Here is a 16555-nt window from a genome sequence, read left to right as displayed (position 1 = left end):
GATTAAGGATTTAAATTCTCATCGTATATTAAAAAATATCGTTCTATTTATGAACTCATTTTGAGTTTAATGAAATTACTGTTAAATTTCTACATACATTTTATTAGACCTGAGTAGTTAATTTTTTTAATATTTATTAGCATATTTAAAGGGAATTTAAATGTAAAAAAATAAATTTTTGAATAACTTTTAAGTCTTCTATGGCACCATTCGAGGGAAAGATATTTAATTCGAGTGAAAGATATTGTTCTGTCCTTTTTAAAAAAACGCGTTGACGTGGTAGTTTCAAACGCAACAGTTATAAAATTAAGATAGGAATATTTTTTCTGACCTGAAACAAATCAAGGCATCGAATAAACACTAAGCGAACAAATAAATAATAAATATTAAATAGATGATCCAAGGATTCCGCAACCCGGGGCGGAAAATTTTTAATGGGCGAAATCAAAAATCAAAATGAGAAAACCTTCTTAAATACTGACTACGAGTGCGTCTTGCGAATTTTTCCGGGTTGGTGGGGGACTTGTGACGAGGCGTATAGGCCAAAAGGGTCTATTCAACGTGGAATCGGTATTCGATCATTAGAAAGAACCTTCCTGTGTCATCTCCCTCAAACCATTTTGGTGTCACCACCGACCCGTCTCCCTCCCTCTGGCGCGAGTCACGCACACCCAAACCCATTCTCTCTGCAAGGCTAGGAGAGGAAAAACATTTTGTATTCTATAGATCATTGGGGAAACGAACAAGCTTCCGTGTTCTCTCTCTCATTCTGGGCAGGTATCCTTTTATCCGTTAATTTACTTGCTCTCCAAGTTTGTTTGTTCGTTTATTCTCTTTACTCCCATATAATGGCATTGCTTGAATTTTCGTTTATATTCCCTGACTCAATTATTTCTAGTAGCCAAGTGCCCTTCTGCACTGCCTTATGAAATCCTGAAAGCAGTTTATTTGTGGGTGCAGAGGACGTCAGGAGAGAGGTTCTTTTTAGGGCACTGTCTGTGTGCTCTGATTTTTTTCTGTGAGCTCCGGTTGCGATTACGTCATTAACTTCTGTTTTAATTGAGCGTAACGGTGAATGATGATTGTGCTCACGTTATATGGGTAGATATTGGGTGATACATTTTGATCGGTTGATGACCGGTTCTATTTTTTTTTTTCCCTTTGTAGTTTTTGTAAGTTTAATTTTTAGCCAGATATTCTGGTACGCAGCCAATGGCTAGCCGTAGTCTGATAGATTTGAATGAACTGTTTAAATTGTCATGGGCTTGTGTGAGAGAATGGCGATGGTAGATGAAGCCGCAGGCGAGTCTGTTATCATGCAGCATTGTTCGGAGTTTTCATTGCAATCTGTTCCCGTGGAGCGGTCCTGTTCAAAAGTAGGCTGCTCTGTGTTGGACTCTAACATTGAGCTTTCCAATATTCTGGATGGTTGTAAATATTTCTCTGCTAATGAAGAATCTGGTTCGGCATGCTGTGTTGATGTTACTGACATGCCCAGCAATGCTAGAGCAAGTAAATATGAAAATGCTGATATGTTGCTAGTGAAGAAAACCTCGGACAATGATTGTCATAACTGTTGCAGCACATTTTGTGGGCAATGTGAAGTTTCTAACTTGGAAAGTGGTAGCTTATGCTCAGAAGAAAAAACTCACAATCATGATGACTATCAACTTCCATCAGAGTTTAAATCTGTAAATGGTTTGCTAAAGGATATGAAGAGCAGCACAATCCTTTCTACAGGGGACACAATAGTGGCTGCGGAAGAAAAAAACAATGATGTTGGTTTGCTCACTGACGCTGGCAATTATATATTTGATTTCATTCATTCTGAATTTTCCATGGAATCAGAACCTATAACTGGCTGTCTAGTTAATTTTGACGAAAAGAGTGAGCAGGAGGACATTCTGAGAAATACAGATCCCTTGGAGGTTGTAGACAACTGCAATACTTTATGTGGGGTGAAAGAAACTTCCTGCAGGCAGATATCTCCTGCACAGGGTAGTGAGGTGCCTTCAGAGGCATTATATACAGATGCTTTATGTGGGATGGAAGTGGTTGTTTGCAACCAAACATCTTCAAAGGACAATTTGCCAGAAACTTCTACCTATCGTACCTTTTCTTCTGAATCAGGTCTGCCCTCCTTTGTTTCTTTAAATGATAACCCTTCAAAGGATGTGCCTGATCTCCTGCTCAAGGACAATAGCTGTGATATCAGTTACAATAGCAATGCGTGCAATTCTGGACAGAATGATAATGGAGGAAAACAAATTTTCAGAATTGATCGTGTCACTGGAAGCAAATGTTCAGACATTGTGTTATTGCCTCATCGAAGGAACAGTCAACGAAACAAATCTGTTTGCAAGCAACAGACTGGAAGGGCTCCAAAAAAATGCAATAAGCAAGCCAATGTGCCTCAACAGGAGTGGGGTGTGAAGACAATATCAAAGGCCACTAGAAAGAAAAGAAGCTGTTTCTCCAGAGCTGCTCGCTCTTCTAAGTGGGGATTGCTAGGGAACATTAAACAGGCTGTTGGAATGGATAGAGAGTTAAACATAAATAAAGTTATCTTTGAAGGATTGAGGAAGGATAGGGGCAACTATCAAAGTGGAAAAACAAATAAAGATAGTGCAAATTCTAGCATATTGAATTCAATGCCTGGTGCTTCAACTACTCGTATGCGTTTGAAGATCAAAGTGGGGAAAGGGTTTAACTTGTATTACCCGAACTTCTTGGTCCCGCAAGCCGTTGATGGTTTGGCTTCTATTTCCAACTTGGGACCTAGTTCAAGCTGTCAAAATTTAGTTAGTGATACTGGAGACAAATTATTTGATGAGGTGGTTGTAGGAAAGTTTGAATCTGATAAAAATAACCTTTACAAGCATGCTGTTGTTTTGAATGGGCAAGTTGCCAATAACAAGTTGGAAAGTGCTGCATTAATGGAGAAGTCAGATGCCAATGCAGAGGAGCCTTGTCTTCTGGCTCCTTCAAAGAAGTTGGTTGATGCATTGGTAGAGCCTGTTAATATTGAGCGTATGGATCCTGGAACTGGATCTTCACCTGATTCAGAAGTGATTGATTCAATTCCTGATTTCCAGGTGGGAGAAAGACATCAAAAATATCTGAATAATACTGATTTTGGTTCTTCTACGGAGTTTAATTTTGCTGTTCATGATACTGCTAGCAAGGGAAGGAAGAAGAAAGATAAAGTTGCTTGTTCATGTAATAGTAGTGTAAGAGACGTATCACCAGGTTTCCCAAGGAAAAATAAAGCAAAGTACTCAAAGAATCTTGAAAGTAAGAAGAGCTGCACTGATGTGGTTAGCTCTGTGGAGTTGCCTAGTTCCATTGATATGCATACATTAAGCATAAGCAGTTTTGTAGGCTATGGAGAAGTTCATACAAAACCATTGCACCTCTACGGAGATATTGGACTTAGAGATCCAACTGATGCTTTGGAAGTCAAAAGTAGAGTGGAGGTTAAGACACAGTGCTGCTTAGATATTAACAATGAAAATTCAGACTCCCCTGATACTGAGAAATTTCTTCCATCTGAGAGACATTTGGGTTGTAAAATTCCCAAAAGTCTTAAATCTAACAATGTTAGCCAGACCAAGTCTAAAGCTTCTGAGTCAAATAGCAGGAAAAAGACTGCTTTCAGACATGGGGAGAAACAGGGGAGATCTTTCACCAAGCATGGTGTTAAAGGAAAGAGTGTATCTGATAAAGTTATATGCGAATACCTACATGAAGGTAGCTCCATTTTTTTAGAAAGCTTGCATATTGATGCAATCACATCTATTTTTGAATTTTGAACACTTATTTTATGTGACTGTGCCCTTCATTTTGTTAAATTTTACTTGCGTTTAATCACTTTTTAGTCTTATGTGTTGTTTAATTTGTTTGAGCATTTACATGAAAATATGTTTCTTTTATTGGTCACAGAAAATGACATTGAAGACAAACGAAAGTTGGATTTTGGTGGAAAAATTAATGCTGATGGCAGCAAAGTACCAGCCAGTGTGTATAATCTTGACATGGTACCTGGTGTTGGTTTGAGGAAGCAGCATCCATCACCACAAAATGCATGGGTGCGTTGTGATGATTGCCACAAGTGGCGGTGTATTCCAGCTTCACTTGCAGACCTAATTGAAGAAACAAACTGTGCCTGGTATGCCATTTTTATATGGAAGATTTATCATTTTCCCTGTGATGTGTTTATCTGTAGTTTCTAAAAGTTTAGCTATATATTCAATTTGTCTTAGTGTAGAAATAGTTTTCTACGGTTGTCATTGGCTTTTACTTTATTGATCATGCTTCTTTAGTTATTATCTTTGAGTTTCTTATTTCAATTATATCTTTATATGTTTGCAGTTAGTTTCCTTTTTCATAAATATTTAAATATATAAAGTAGCACACGAGGCAAATTCCCTTGTTCATATTTTTCCCAATTTCTTTTAGTAACTTTTAAGTTGTCCTTTGTAATCTTCTTTTGAAGGACATGCAAAGACAGCGATGATAAAGCTTATGCTGATTGCTCTATCGCACAGGAAAAGTCAAACTCAGAGATCAATGCAGAGTTAGGATTATCAGATGCATCTGACGAAGATGATAATGAAGATTGCAAAAACTATAAGGAGCTAGAACATCGACGTCCAATGTGTATGTAATATTAGCTACATAGAGAATCAGAGATTTAAACTTGAAGCTAGACTGTTTTTGGAATGTCATTGTTACCTCTTCCTTTAGGTTTCCTCATTGTCTGTTGTTGCCATGCATTGCAGTTTCTCAGGAATCAACTTTTACTCATATTTCTGCCAATGAGTTTCTCCATCGTAGCCACAAAACTCACACTATAGATGAGGTACAAGTTGTTCTAATTCTTTCTTTTAACTCATGATTTTGACACTTTATTGTTTGACTGTGTTTTGTTTTGCTAAATATATATTAATGAGAAAGGTCAGTTATACTGGATCAGCAGTTGTAAATTTAATGGGCAAACTGGTCATATCAGTCTATTGGCTCATAGCAGCAACTTGGCTCAGTTATGTTATCATGATGGCCCGAGGAAGAATGTTATAGACTCTTGAATAATTTTGTTATGATCTCTAACATGCTCTCTTACATGAAATTTCATTTGATTATGGAGAATGGTAGTGACATGGAGCAAAGTCCAGACCACCTGGTTTTAGAGACCTTGCTATCTTGTTAAAAATATTTTGAGCTATTGGCTTATGAATATATATTATAATCCATTTCTTTGTGTATTTGGCTAGAGCAGACTGCCATATTTTTTAAAGCAATGCGCCCCCCTCCTTTTCACATCTCACTTGACTTAGGGGGTTTTATCTTTTGTTTTTCATATCTTTTCTTTCTGCTTTATTTTTGGTGGAGTTTTTGTCCTTTATTTTCTTTTAATTGTTTTCACGAAAAAGCTAATGGGAAATAGGATCTTTGATGTCTATTTAGATCTGATTGGGTTAAGGTGAAACTGATGTGCCTAAATATGACTCTAACTATTTCTGCCTGTACGGAAAGGGTGTACCTTGCAGAGGATTGGATGCATTACTGACATAATCATCAATGTAAAATATAAAATATATGAGAAGCTATATTATTCACAAGTAATGAATAGTGCGTTTTTAACCTTTTTTCTTGTTCAACATATGATGCCTAATATCTGGTTGTCTTTTAATTTTCACGGCAAGGATGAGGGATCATATGCTTCATAGCTATCAGTCTGATCATGGCATATGATTTTCTTCCTTTGTTCTCATATCAGTCACTGCTGAATGTATATTTAAGTATGACCAGATGGTGCTTGGGTTTCCAAGCTATAAGTTTCCAATTTGACTGTTAGTTTAATATATTTATTCATTGTTCCTATGAACTTTTATCAGATAATGATTTGCCATTGCAAACCACCTCCAAAAGGTCAGTTGGGATGTGGAGATGAATGTTTAAATCGGATGCTTAACATTGAATGTGTTCAAGGGGCCTGCTCATGTGGGGACCTCTGTTCAAATCAGCAGGTATAGGGGCTATTTTTCCTCTGCTTTGATAGTAGTGCTGACCTTTTTGTGCAAAAAGCATCATTGGAGTTCAAATGCCTGATTTCAGTTCCAGAAACGCAATTATGCCAAACTGAAGTGGTTTAAATGTGGGAAAAAGGGCTATGGGCTGAAGGCGATTGAGGGCATATCTGAAGGGCAATTCCTTGTTGAGTATGTTGGCGAGGTAACTTGGATGATACTTTTTTCGTCCTCACTGTTCACCTAATTCATCAATTTCCTTGATAGCATTATATAGGATATGATTTTTGGTGCTGAATTACTAAATGTTGGGGGAAGAAAGAATTAATTTAGGCCTTTAACAATATCATGGATGCAGTCTATTTGGATTAGTTGTAGATCCTTCTTCTTTTGCCTGTTATTTATCCTTAAATATATTTTTATTTAATCATGTGGATAAATTCATGTTATTAGCAATTATTGCAAACTAAGCTAACTTACTTTGAGTTAACCAGTGCCATATGCCCTAACGAGATCATGGAGAAAGTGGTCTATGCGTTTTTGTGCAATTGGAGTTGTTTTTAGTCTAGTTCTGAAGAGTGACTCAAAGTTCTAAACTTTTAGCCAAGAACCAAAGGATATCGTATTAATCTCTGATCCAGTCCTGCAATTATTGGGATTTAAAGCATATTAAGAGGCTCGGTCACTGTTTGATTCTTCTTTTTATTAAACTTCAGATTCAAATTTAATCATAACTGTGGAGGTGGCAAGGATAAGTTGACCAACTTAGAAAAATTCAACCGTCATTGTATTCATATTCTTTAAGATTAGAGCTGAAAAGTTGCTGATATTTATTGTTGAACTTATGCTGCTTTTTAGGGCTAGCTGAGGCTGTGAAGGGTATTCTGAACGGGTTGGAATTATTGTAAATGGATTTTGTCATTTCTTGTATAGTCAGCATTGACCCTGTTCTATTAAGGCACATTGATGCAAGGTGTTTGTGTCTGTGTAGTTGACCTTTAGTTAGATATCTTATTTGCGGCTTAAACAGGTGCTTGATATGCATGCCTATGAGGCACAACAAAGAGAATATGCTTTGAAGGGTCATAGACATTTCTACTTCATGGCCTTGAATGGCAGTGAGGTATGAATTTAACCTATGTGAGCTTACCTCAATTTCAATGAAATGAATTTTGTTACTTTCGCTGCTTCTAAGTAGTTCCAGTGGCTAGAAACATATATTTGTCGGTTTTCATTGATATAATTTTTTATTTAGTCGGTGACTTTTCCACTTCTGCTTTTTATTTACATTTCTATATTTTCAGGTGATTGATGCAAGTAAAAAAGGAAATCTGGGGCGTTTCATTAATCATAGTTGTGATCCTAATTGTCGTACAGAAAAGGTGAATACATCAACTTCTTTTTCATGTAGTGTTTTCACTGGAAGCTGCTCATAAGCAAATTTTCTTCTGTATCATTTGTAAGCAGAGCAACTTCTGTCAATGTGTGTATACGAGTTGTTTCTGTTGCGTAATTTTTATATCATTTTACATGTTAGTTTGTTCCTTTGTGATGCTTTATGATAATGTTAATTTAAGTGGACTGGGGCAGTACACTTCCAGAATGTAGCCCTTTTTGTCATTTTCTATGTATCAGCTGCTGGATCTGAAAATCCTGAACCATTTACATGTCTTTTTTCTTTCTCTCTGTCTTGTGCATCACTTGACCTTTCGTTCTCTCTCGCCTTTTACAACAGTGGATGGTGAATGGAGAAATCTGTATTGGACTGTTTGCATTGAGAGATATTAAGCAGGTATCCCTGCAGCCTATTCATTATTATTCATGCATTCGTTCTCAATTAGATTGAACATTTTGCAGATCCTGATTCCTGTTTGAACATTGGAGAGTATGAAAAGGGTTCATGTGAATTCATATTAATATTAGGGTAAAAATTTCTGACCTCCCCAGAATTAGCATTAAATACATGGATCATCTCTTTTTGAGAACAAACGTGGTATCTAAAATATTTAACTTTGCTAGGAATATTATTAAGAATATTCTTTTTCACAGTTGATATTTAACATGTAATTTTACTGTGCGGTTAACATTAACTGTAAAATGGATCAAGTGGCAGCATGTTCTTAAAATACAAGGGAGGTGCACGTGTATTTCTAAGTTGAAGAAGTCTACATATTCAATGCTAAATGTGCATAAATTTTTAAAATATAGGGATGCTCAAAGTATTTTAGCAGTGAAGTGAAATTAAGAAAGGATGCCAGCTTTTTATTTTTGGAGGGGGGAGGGTGGTAAAGGGATATTTATGTTATCTTCATTTCCTTGCATTATGAGGTTGGTTGAACCTTTTCTTTCTACCTTCCCCAGGATGAAGAGGTTACATTTGACTACAACTATGTCAGGGTTTTTGGTGCTGCTGCAAAAAAATGTTATTGTGGTTCACCTCATTGTCGAGGTTATATAGGTGGTGATCCACTCAATGCTGAAATCGTTGTTCAAGATGATTCAGATGAGGAATTTCCAGAACCTGTGATGCTTACTGAAGGTGATAATATTGAAGATGGTATGCCTAATACTCAATCATTGTGATAATGTTGATATATGCTGAGTGCTAGGCCTATGTTAAAAGATAGGAATTTATCTGACAACCCAACTACTACTGCAGGGCTAGGTGGTTGCCTGGAGAATTCTCTAAACCCTGCCTCTGCTAGCTCTCAGCTGCACAGCTCGATAGAAGTGGACAATTCAAAGGGCAATTTATCATCTTCCATTCAAGTGAAAGTACCTTCCCAGCAAATGGAGGATGTAACTAGCAAACCTATGCCTGTTTTGCAACAAGGATATGCAGTAGAACTAGAGCATTCTGACAAATCTTTGATTGCAAATATGGAGACTTCTTCCTCTTCATTTTTTAGCAAATCCAAGTATGAAGTAATTGAAGACAAACGTGGTCTTTTAGAATCTCATCTGCTTGTGAAGGCTTCCCAAATAGCTGGCTCTATTAAGAAGGGGAAGGCATGTGCTAACCCTTCAAATAATCTCAAAGTTGGGGTGACCAAAAGATTGCAGGTTCCATCCATCCAACATAAAAAAGCAGTGGAAGGTTCTTCCAATGGTCGTTTTGAAGCAGGTTTGTCAAATGCCTTAATTTGGTGAAATGGTTATTACATAAAGAACTTGTTCAATTGCTCCTTCCCCAAACCTGCAGTTGAGGAGAAGCTTAAAGAGTTGCTAGATGCAAATGGAGGAATTGGTAAAAGTAAAGTAAGTAACCTTGAGTTAGTTGCTGATTTATGCGTGATGGATTGCCTTAGTCGTATTGGCATTCAATTAAACTAAGATTGACTTAATATATTATAGGCCAACCTTAGATCATTCTTCCAAGGAGCAATTTAGAGGTTATCTTAAGTTTTCTAGGTGTTTAAAAACTAATAAAAAATTCTAAGACTAAATGCTAGATTTCTATACTAAAATGCAAATGAGAAAATGCAATTTAAAACTATCTAAATGGATGCTAATGCTAATGTCACCTAAATGCTATTATGCAATGCATAAGTCCTAAATTATGATTGGCCGGTTTTATGTCAAGAAAAATGAAATGTAAACTAAAAAAATTAATTAAATGACCAAAAGAATTAATTAACTAAAAATTAAGAAAAGTTTGATTCAATTTCAGTAAAGGGGACAACTTAAGATTTCACATGGAGTTAACTTTCCTTGCCCAATTCAATTAGTTAGATCAAAAGGAAATGATAGGAGAGTAGAATTAATAAATTCAATTACTTAATTAAAGCAAAGGGAATCCACAAGCATAAAGTCTAACACTTAATCTACTAGAGAACTCATAGTGAACCAAATGCTACAACTACGAATTAGGCAAATTAAATCTATTAAAACCAATGATGATTAATTCAAAAATAAATCTAGAAAATATGTTTAAACTATCTAATTGAACAATTAGACAAATTATCAACTCAATTGAACAATTAAGAGGCAAAAGGAACAACCAAAATTTACAACAAACACCACAATGACAATTAAATCAACAATGAGAACTCAACCATTAATTTAATCGGCAAAGCAAGGGTATGTAAACATAAATTTCAGAAATTCATTAAACACAAAATCAATCCAATTCAAGATTTAAAATATTTACAACCTAGAATTAGATTATACACAAGCATTACAACTTAAAATCATTTAAGACTAAATAATCCTAAACTCTTGGATTAAAAAGATAAATAAAAAATCAATCCCCAATGGTCTCCAAGTGTAAATTCTAGGCTCTAGCTTATTCCATGTTTATCCCAATTTATCTCAAGCTCTCATGATTGAAGCTCTCCCTCTAAACTCTAAGCCACAAGTCACGACAATAAGATGATTAATGGAATTGGAGTTTAATAAATGAGTGAATAGTTTGGAGATGAGGTGGTGTGAATGGGGATTGGTTAAATTTGGATGATGGTGAGGTGTACTGTGTACCGTGGATTGAAAATAGAGAATGGAAATGATGGAGTGATTAATTGGTGGAAGAATGGAAGAAGAGATGAGGAGGCATGAATGAATAGAGTGGAAGAAAAGAGACGCTGGAGATGGGAGACGTAGCTAAGGAAGGAAAGAAAAAAATAAAGAGAGAGCTTCCCTTTTCTCAATTCTGGCAGCTGGGTAAAATTAGTGAGAGGAAGAGAGGGTTTTGAGACAAATGATCTAATGACTAGTAGAGAGTTTAAAAAAAATGCCAGCCATTAAATTTAAAAAGAGCCAATAAGAAAAAAGATAAAAAGAAAAGTGTAAATTTTTTTTAATTTTCCTTAGTTGAAAATGCCCATTATACCTTAATATACATTGATGATTCCTTCCTTATCTTTTAAAACTTTGATCATTGGATGTTTCTTGGAATCCTAGAATTAATTTTCACCATCGAATTTTATTAATTGTGCTTTAATAACCTGAAAAGTCAACATGAACCTATTAGTGTAGATCTTATCCAAAATAAATCCCATGACTCAAAATATTTTCAAATTATTTTTTTAGCAATTATTATTTTCCACAAAATGGCCAAAAACTCAAATGATATATAATAATTCAAATTAAGCTTGCTTAAAGATTGGAAAAATTAAACTATGTTAAAAATAGGAAGATGAAATATTCACAGTTTAAGACCAAAATTCCAATAATTAATTCGAAAATATATTATTCTTCAAAATTGACTAATAATTCAAATAATATCTAATAAATCTAAATTAGTCCAAAATCATCATTAAAATGCATGGAAAAAGTGGGATAAAATATATAAAATCTATGATTTATCAATACGGTATTCCAAATTGTTAGATTTATCTAGAAGTTTGTGCATTATGCATGTTCCAGTGTTCTATTCCACCATTGAGATTGGTTTAGTCAAGTTAGGAAGCATGAAATTTCAGCCTCTTTTGTAATATTTTATCTCAACCCTTTTGTGTAAATTTATTCTAGTCCTAAATATAGCCTACTAATATGATCCAAGATGGATAGAGAAAAATAAGAAAGATAAATATTTAATAAAATGAAATCACAATCTAACTTCATAAATTAATAAAGAGAAGAGAAATCTTTAATAGAAGATGAGCAAAAATCTTTAACTCATACAATTAATAAAGCTAAGGAGAATCTCCATTAATATAAATAAATAATGATTTTATTTCCAAATGATTTCTACATGATATGTACCTCTATTTATGGACCAAAAAAATAAATAATATTTCCTTCGTTAAAAAAATGTAAGGCGTTTTTTGAGAAGTTGGATGTTAAAAAATGTAAGGCATTTTTAATTTTTCGAGGTGTAATCCTTGTCTTTTTTTCAAAAATGCCTTTATTGATGAATGGCTTTATATTTATTGTAGGGTGTTTAATGGGGGTAAATATGAAAAGATAGGGTTAGTTTGAAAGTAGGTAACTACTTTATTGGGGGGTGAGATTCGGTTAAAAATGCTTTACATTTTTTAACAGAGGGAGTAAGTCCTAAAAAGACTCCCATTAATTAGTAACTCAAATGATGGGGCATAACTACCTAAAATAAATAAATAAATAAAATTATTTTTATAATCTACAAGTATCCACTACTCCTAAATTTAAGGGCCACTCAACAAAACAGAAAATAAACTAAATAATATTATTAAATAGAAAATAACTTAAAATAGTATTCATTCTTTATATATCTCTAACTTCCCAAATTATCTATTATCCCACCATAATTAGTAATTATAAAGAGACTTTTGTTTGAGACTTTTGTCCATCATGGGATCATTTTGATGCTATAAAGAGACTTTTGCTTTTAGATTGCACTGCTGGTGTGAACTGGTTCTGATGTGGCTTCCTTGTCTTGGCTGTCGATGATTTTGCTTCATGCTTATAATGACCACTTTATTTGGCGGTAGCCTTGGGTATACTACTAAGGCTGTTTTGCAGTGAAATTGTTTTTTCACCATGAATTTTGCTATAACAGGATGCCACCAAAGGCTACTTGAAGCTTCTACTTCTTACTGTGGCATCAGGTGATAGGAGTAATGGTGAAGCCATTCAAAGGTCCTCTCTTCTTTTCCTTTTTCCATAATTTGCTTCTCTTAGTAATCTTATGCTTTATTAGACTTATTTATCCACTATAGACTTATGCTCTATAAAGGAATCTAAACTTTGGTTGCAGCTGCAGCAACCGAGACCTTTCCATGATTCTTGGTGCCCTTTTGGAAACTAGATCAAGATCAGTGCTGAATGATATAGTTAATAAAAATGGTAATGCATACTTTCTGCATACTTATCTCAATTTTTATTTATTTTTATCTCTAGTGAAAACTTGTCATGCTTTTGTCAATTTCAAATCATGACTATTGCTTTTCCTTTCAGGTTTACGCATGCTACACAACATAATGAAGCAATACAGGTGGGACTTTAAAAAAATTCCAATTCTGCGAAAGCTTCTTAAGGTTTGCAGATGGGAAATGACTTAAATTAGTTGCAAGTTATCTGCATTTTACTTAAGCGGTTATGCACTTCCAAATTCATTACTTTGAACCAACTGCACATCCTTGTTTTATTGCAAAAAGCTTCAGGATTTGAATGAAATTGAATAATTGACAAAAGTTCAATTGAGGCTGCTAGTTTGACATTGTAGAGTGTAGAGCCACTATTGTGAATTCCTTCATAGGTAGATCTGTCTCTGAAATTTCTTCAATTTCATGGCTCCATTAACAGAGTGGCTAGTAGAAATAAACCCTAATCCCTGAACCCTTGTCGAAAAGCTTTTTGATATTTGCCTGATTTTATTGGGTTTTACATGATTACCGTAATTTATTCCCCTTTTAGGTGTTGGCCAAGTTTCTCAATATTTTTCATGTGGGTGTCAATATATAACCCCACCTAGTGGGATAAGGTTTGTTGTTATTGTTGTTGGGGTCAATATATAGGGGAGGTGTTATCTGATATTTGTGTATGTGACAGTCCCATAGTCTCCTCTATGGTAACAGCGGGTGCTTTGTGAGTTAATTATAGTAGATCCCATGCATTTGCATAGAATCTAAAATGAGCTATACTTTGTGACTTGTGTATTGTTCAGCTTTTTATATTTTATATTTATTTTGTTAATCCTTCTTTAAGGGAGGTTAGTCTACAATTCATGACATACTTTAAATACACCTTTCACAGGTCTTAGAGCGCCTAGCAGAAAGAAATATTTTGACATCTGAGCATGTTAATGGTGGTCCCCCTTGCTGTGGAATGGAAAGGTTAGAAAATTTCAGCTCTGCGGCTTTTGTAGTTTACCTCCAATTTTACTTGACTTATTATTACAAAAACTAGTGTTTGGAGTTGCCTTCAATAAGAGGATACCTCTGAGTAATAAAGAAAAAAAAAAATTATGCTGGACTTTTTTTAATTATCTCAAATAATTGAAAGCTGGAGTCATGGATTTCATTAGTGCTTAATGTTTTAAATTCAAATGTGGACTTCATCAATGTCTTATACAAATTATTGGCCACCATTATGATAGGAATAGACCTTTTGTTCTAGCCATTTTGATGGGGATTGGCCTTCGTTGTTAACTTATGTGAGAAGCAGTAAGAACACAAGGGGTGACCATTACTATTGTATGAGAGGAAGAGGAAGAAGAGGGTAACATGTGCCCAGAGGGGCCAGTAGCAACAGAGGGGTTAATTGAAGGAAACTGACAGGATTATTCTGGCTTGGCCTTTTGAGGAGAGAGGTGAGGGTTTGAGCAACGAATATTGGGAGGTGGGGTCCAGTAGTGGGGAAACACGAATGTTCTCTAGGTTGGGAGAAGCTTAGCATCTCGGATACCTAGGAGCTGAGTATCTTTCTGCATTTTCTGTTGATTTGCATTCCCTTTACAGAATTGTCACCTCTGTAAAGGCTTGCACTCTGGCAGAGGACCTTAGCTTATGATCAATATAGAGAGAATTCATCGGATTCCCGCTCTGCAAATTATATGCATTTTTCTCTTTCATTTTTGACCCTATGAAATTGTGCTACTGGGGCTAAACCCCTCCCCTTTTCCTAATTTTTGGTTTTATGTGCAGCTTTAGGGAGTCAATGCTGTCCTTAACGGAACATGAAGACAAAGAGGTGTGTTTCATACTAACTTGTTCTTGCCCACTTTTTTCATTGATTACAGCTTTAGTCAGAGGTCTAGTGTATGTCACCTAGTAGCAAAACATGCTGTTTGGATCTTCTTTCTTTTTTTACCTCAGGTGTATTTTTCTTGTGGGTGAGAGTATATTTGATTGTATTCATTTTCCTCATGTAGGTCCATCAAATTGCTCGAAGCTTTCGAGACAGATGGATTCCCAGATCTGTCAGAAAACGTGGCTTTATAAACAGGGATGACTGGGGGGTGAAATCTTATAGGAGTTTCAGACACAACAGATTTTCAGCATCACTGAACTATACATGTGAACAGAGTTTTAGACCTACTGAAGCAATAGATTGTGCCCAGCTGCCATTGGTTGAAACAAGTTCAGTCAATGCTGTTGCCCAGGAGGGCTGCACTGCACCATCTCTGAATGGGTGTGAAATCAGCAGGCCAATGAGACGTAAACGTAAAAGCCGATGGGATCAACCTGCGGAGACAAATTCAGTTGTAGTATCTTCTGAGCACAAGAAAGGAGAAGTTGTCTCTGGGCAGCCAAAGCAAGCTGACGTGATTATTAACGCTGTTGATGTTGAGCAGAATATTTCTAAAGATGTTCCACCTGGGTTTTCATGTTCAGTTCGGCCTTTGGGTTCTTTGAACGCCTCACGAAACTCTTGTGATCTTCCCTTGCAACAGGCAGGCCATTCTGGTTCTGGATGTTCCTCTGATGCAGTTATAGGTTGTCCAAGGGAAAAATTTAATCCTTGCTTGCCTGTCTCGTATGGAGTTCCATGGCCTGTTATCCAACAATATGGAACACCTCACGCAGACATCGAAGGCAGTTGGATCACTGCTCCAGGCATGCCTTTCTATCCGTTCCCTCCACTGCCCCCATATCGACGCCAGAGTGATTGTCAATCTTCCAAGTCTACTGATGCTATGAAAATAGATCAGCCTGCAGAAATTGTGAAGCGATTCTAGCGGTCTAGCTAGTTGTTACTCGGATGATATGTCTCCCAGCACAACTGGTCTTAATGCTAAATACCTTTCATATGAGGATGATAACCACATTTCTACACCAATGAAGGGTTTCCCTAATGATTTGGAAAGGAGTTACTTTAGGAAACAAAAATGGAATAAATAAGATATACATCGACCATGGTCCAGGAGGAAACTCTAGGGATATAAGAGCAACTCTAGGAGTGTTTTGGATAATATAGGTGTAGTAGATGTACCAGAGGATGCAATTTGTAGAGCAGCGGGAGATGACAATAATAATGGCATTTACAGCAACTCATCCCACGTTATTTACAGGGATCCCCCCCCCCCAAAAAAAAAAAAATTCACTCATTATTGTCTATTCAGTTATTCCTGAATATAGGTATAGATTCAATGAAAAACACTTTCAATTCCAGAACTGTTTCCTTCACTGTTAAAGCTCGACGCCCTTTGTTGGGGCCTGATGTCGTATTGTTATGATTGTTGATCAGTCCAGACCTGAGAGCGAGGGAGTGATTTTCTATCCTGAAGTGGTAAATTGTAGTTTTACCACTTTATTTTGATATGTTTATTTAAATAAAAATAGAAAAAAATTAAAACACTTCAATTCACCCATTCTACCACATCTCATTTCACGGGATCTTTGAAGAGGTACGCGTTTCTTGACAATAGTCCCTCTAAAAAAGGGAAAGAATTTGACTGCGATGCATAGATGAGACGAAATATTATTTGTAATGTAAGATATCCAATCCTTTTTTTTAACACTTGGATTCAATTCATGGTGCAGCTATATAGATTAGAAGCATCTTGTTAAAGCGTCATTGCTCTCTTTTCAAAAGGTTAACATATTAAAATGTGCAACACATCTGATTAAATAGGTAAAACTCTCCCAAGTCCCCCCAACGTGGGA

At 35.8% G+C, this 16555-nt stretch overlaps 1 protein-coding gene across 4 annotated transcripts; it reads left to right on the top strand.

Annotated features, from left to right (window-relative positions):
- Positions 1–502: 502 nt before the first annotated feature.
- On the top strand, positions 503–16252 carry LOC129294371 (histone-lysine N-methyltransferase ASHH2-like). 4 transcript variants are annotated; one of them, XR_008589377.1, is made up of 19 exons: positions 503–777; positions 961–3750; positions 3943–4168; positions 4496–4659; positions 4782–4861; positions 5898–6029; positions 6118–6234; positions 7060–7152; positions 7334–7411; positions 7765–7821; positions 8391–8586; positions 8689–9153; positions 9232–9287; positions 12508–12587; positions 12706–12794; positions 12906–12942; positions 13704–13783; positions 14594–14639; positions 14821–14844. XR_008589377.1 is itself a non-coding variant. In XM_054932689.1 (19 exons), the coding sequence occupies exons 2-19, from the start codon at positions 1260–1262 to the stop codon at positions 15625–15627; spliced, it is 5319 nt and encodes a 1772-aa protein (XP_054788664.1). In that variant the 5' UTR covers positions 503–777; positions 961–1259; the 3' UTR covers positions 15628–16252. The 4 variants fall into 4 exon arrangements, 3 of the variants coding, with proteins under 3 accessions (XP_054788664.1, XP_054788663.1, XP_054788662.1); XM_054932689.1 differs by having other exon boundaries at positions 8391–8568; positions 12906–12985; positions 14821–16252; XM_054932688.1 differs by having other exon boundaries at positions 12712–12794; positions 12906–12985; positions 14821–16252.
- Positions 16253–16555: the final 303 nt, after the last annotated feature.

Source organism: Prosopis cineraria, unplaced genomic scaffold (assembly GCF_029017545.1).
Source record: "Prosopis cineraria cultivar Desert tree isolate PC_DT_omini unplaced genomic scaffold, ASM2901754v1 PC15, whole genome shotgun sequence".
In the NCBI taxonomy this organism is placed as follows: Eukaryota; Viridiplantae; Streptophyta; class Magnoliopsida; order Fabales; family Fabaceae; genus Prosopis; species Prosopis cineraria.
The sequence above is the reverse complement of the archived record's forward strand: the minus strand, read 5'-3'. Positions and strand labels throughout refer to the sequence as shown.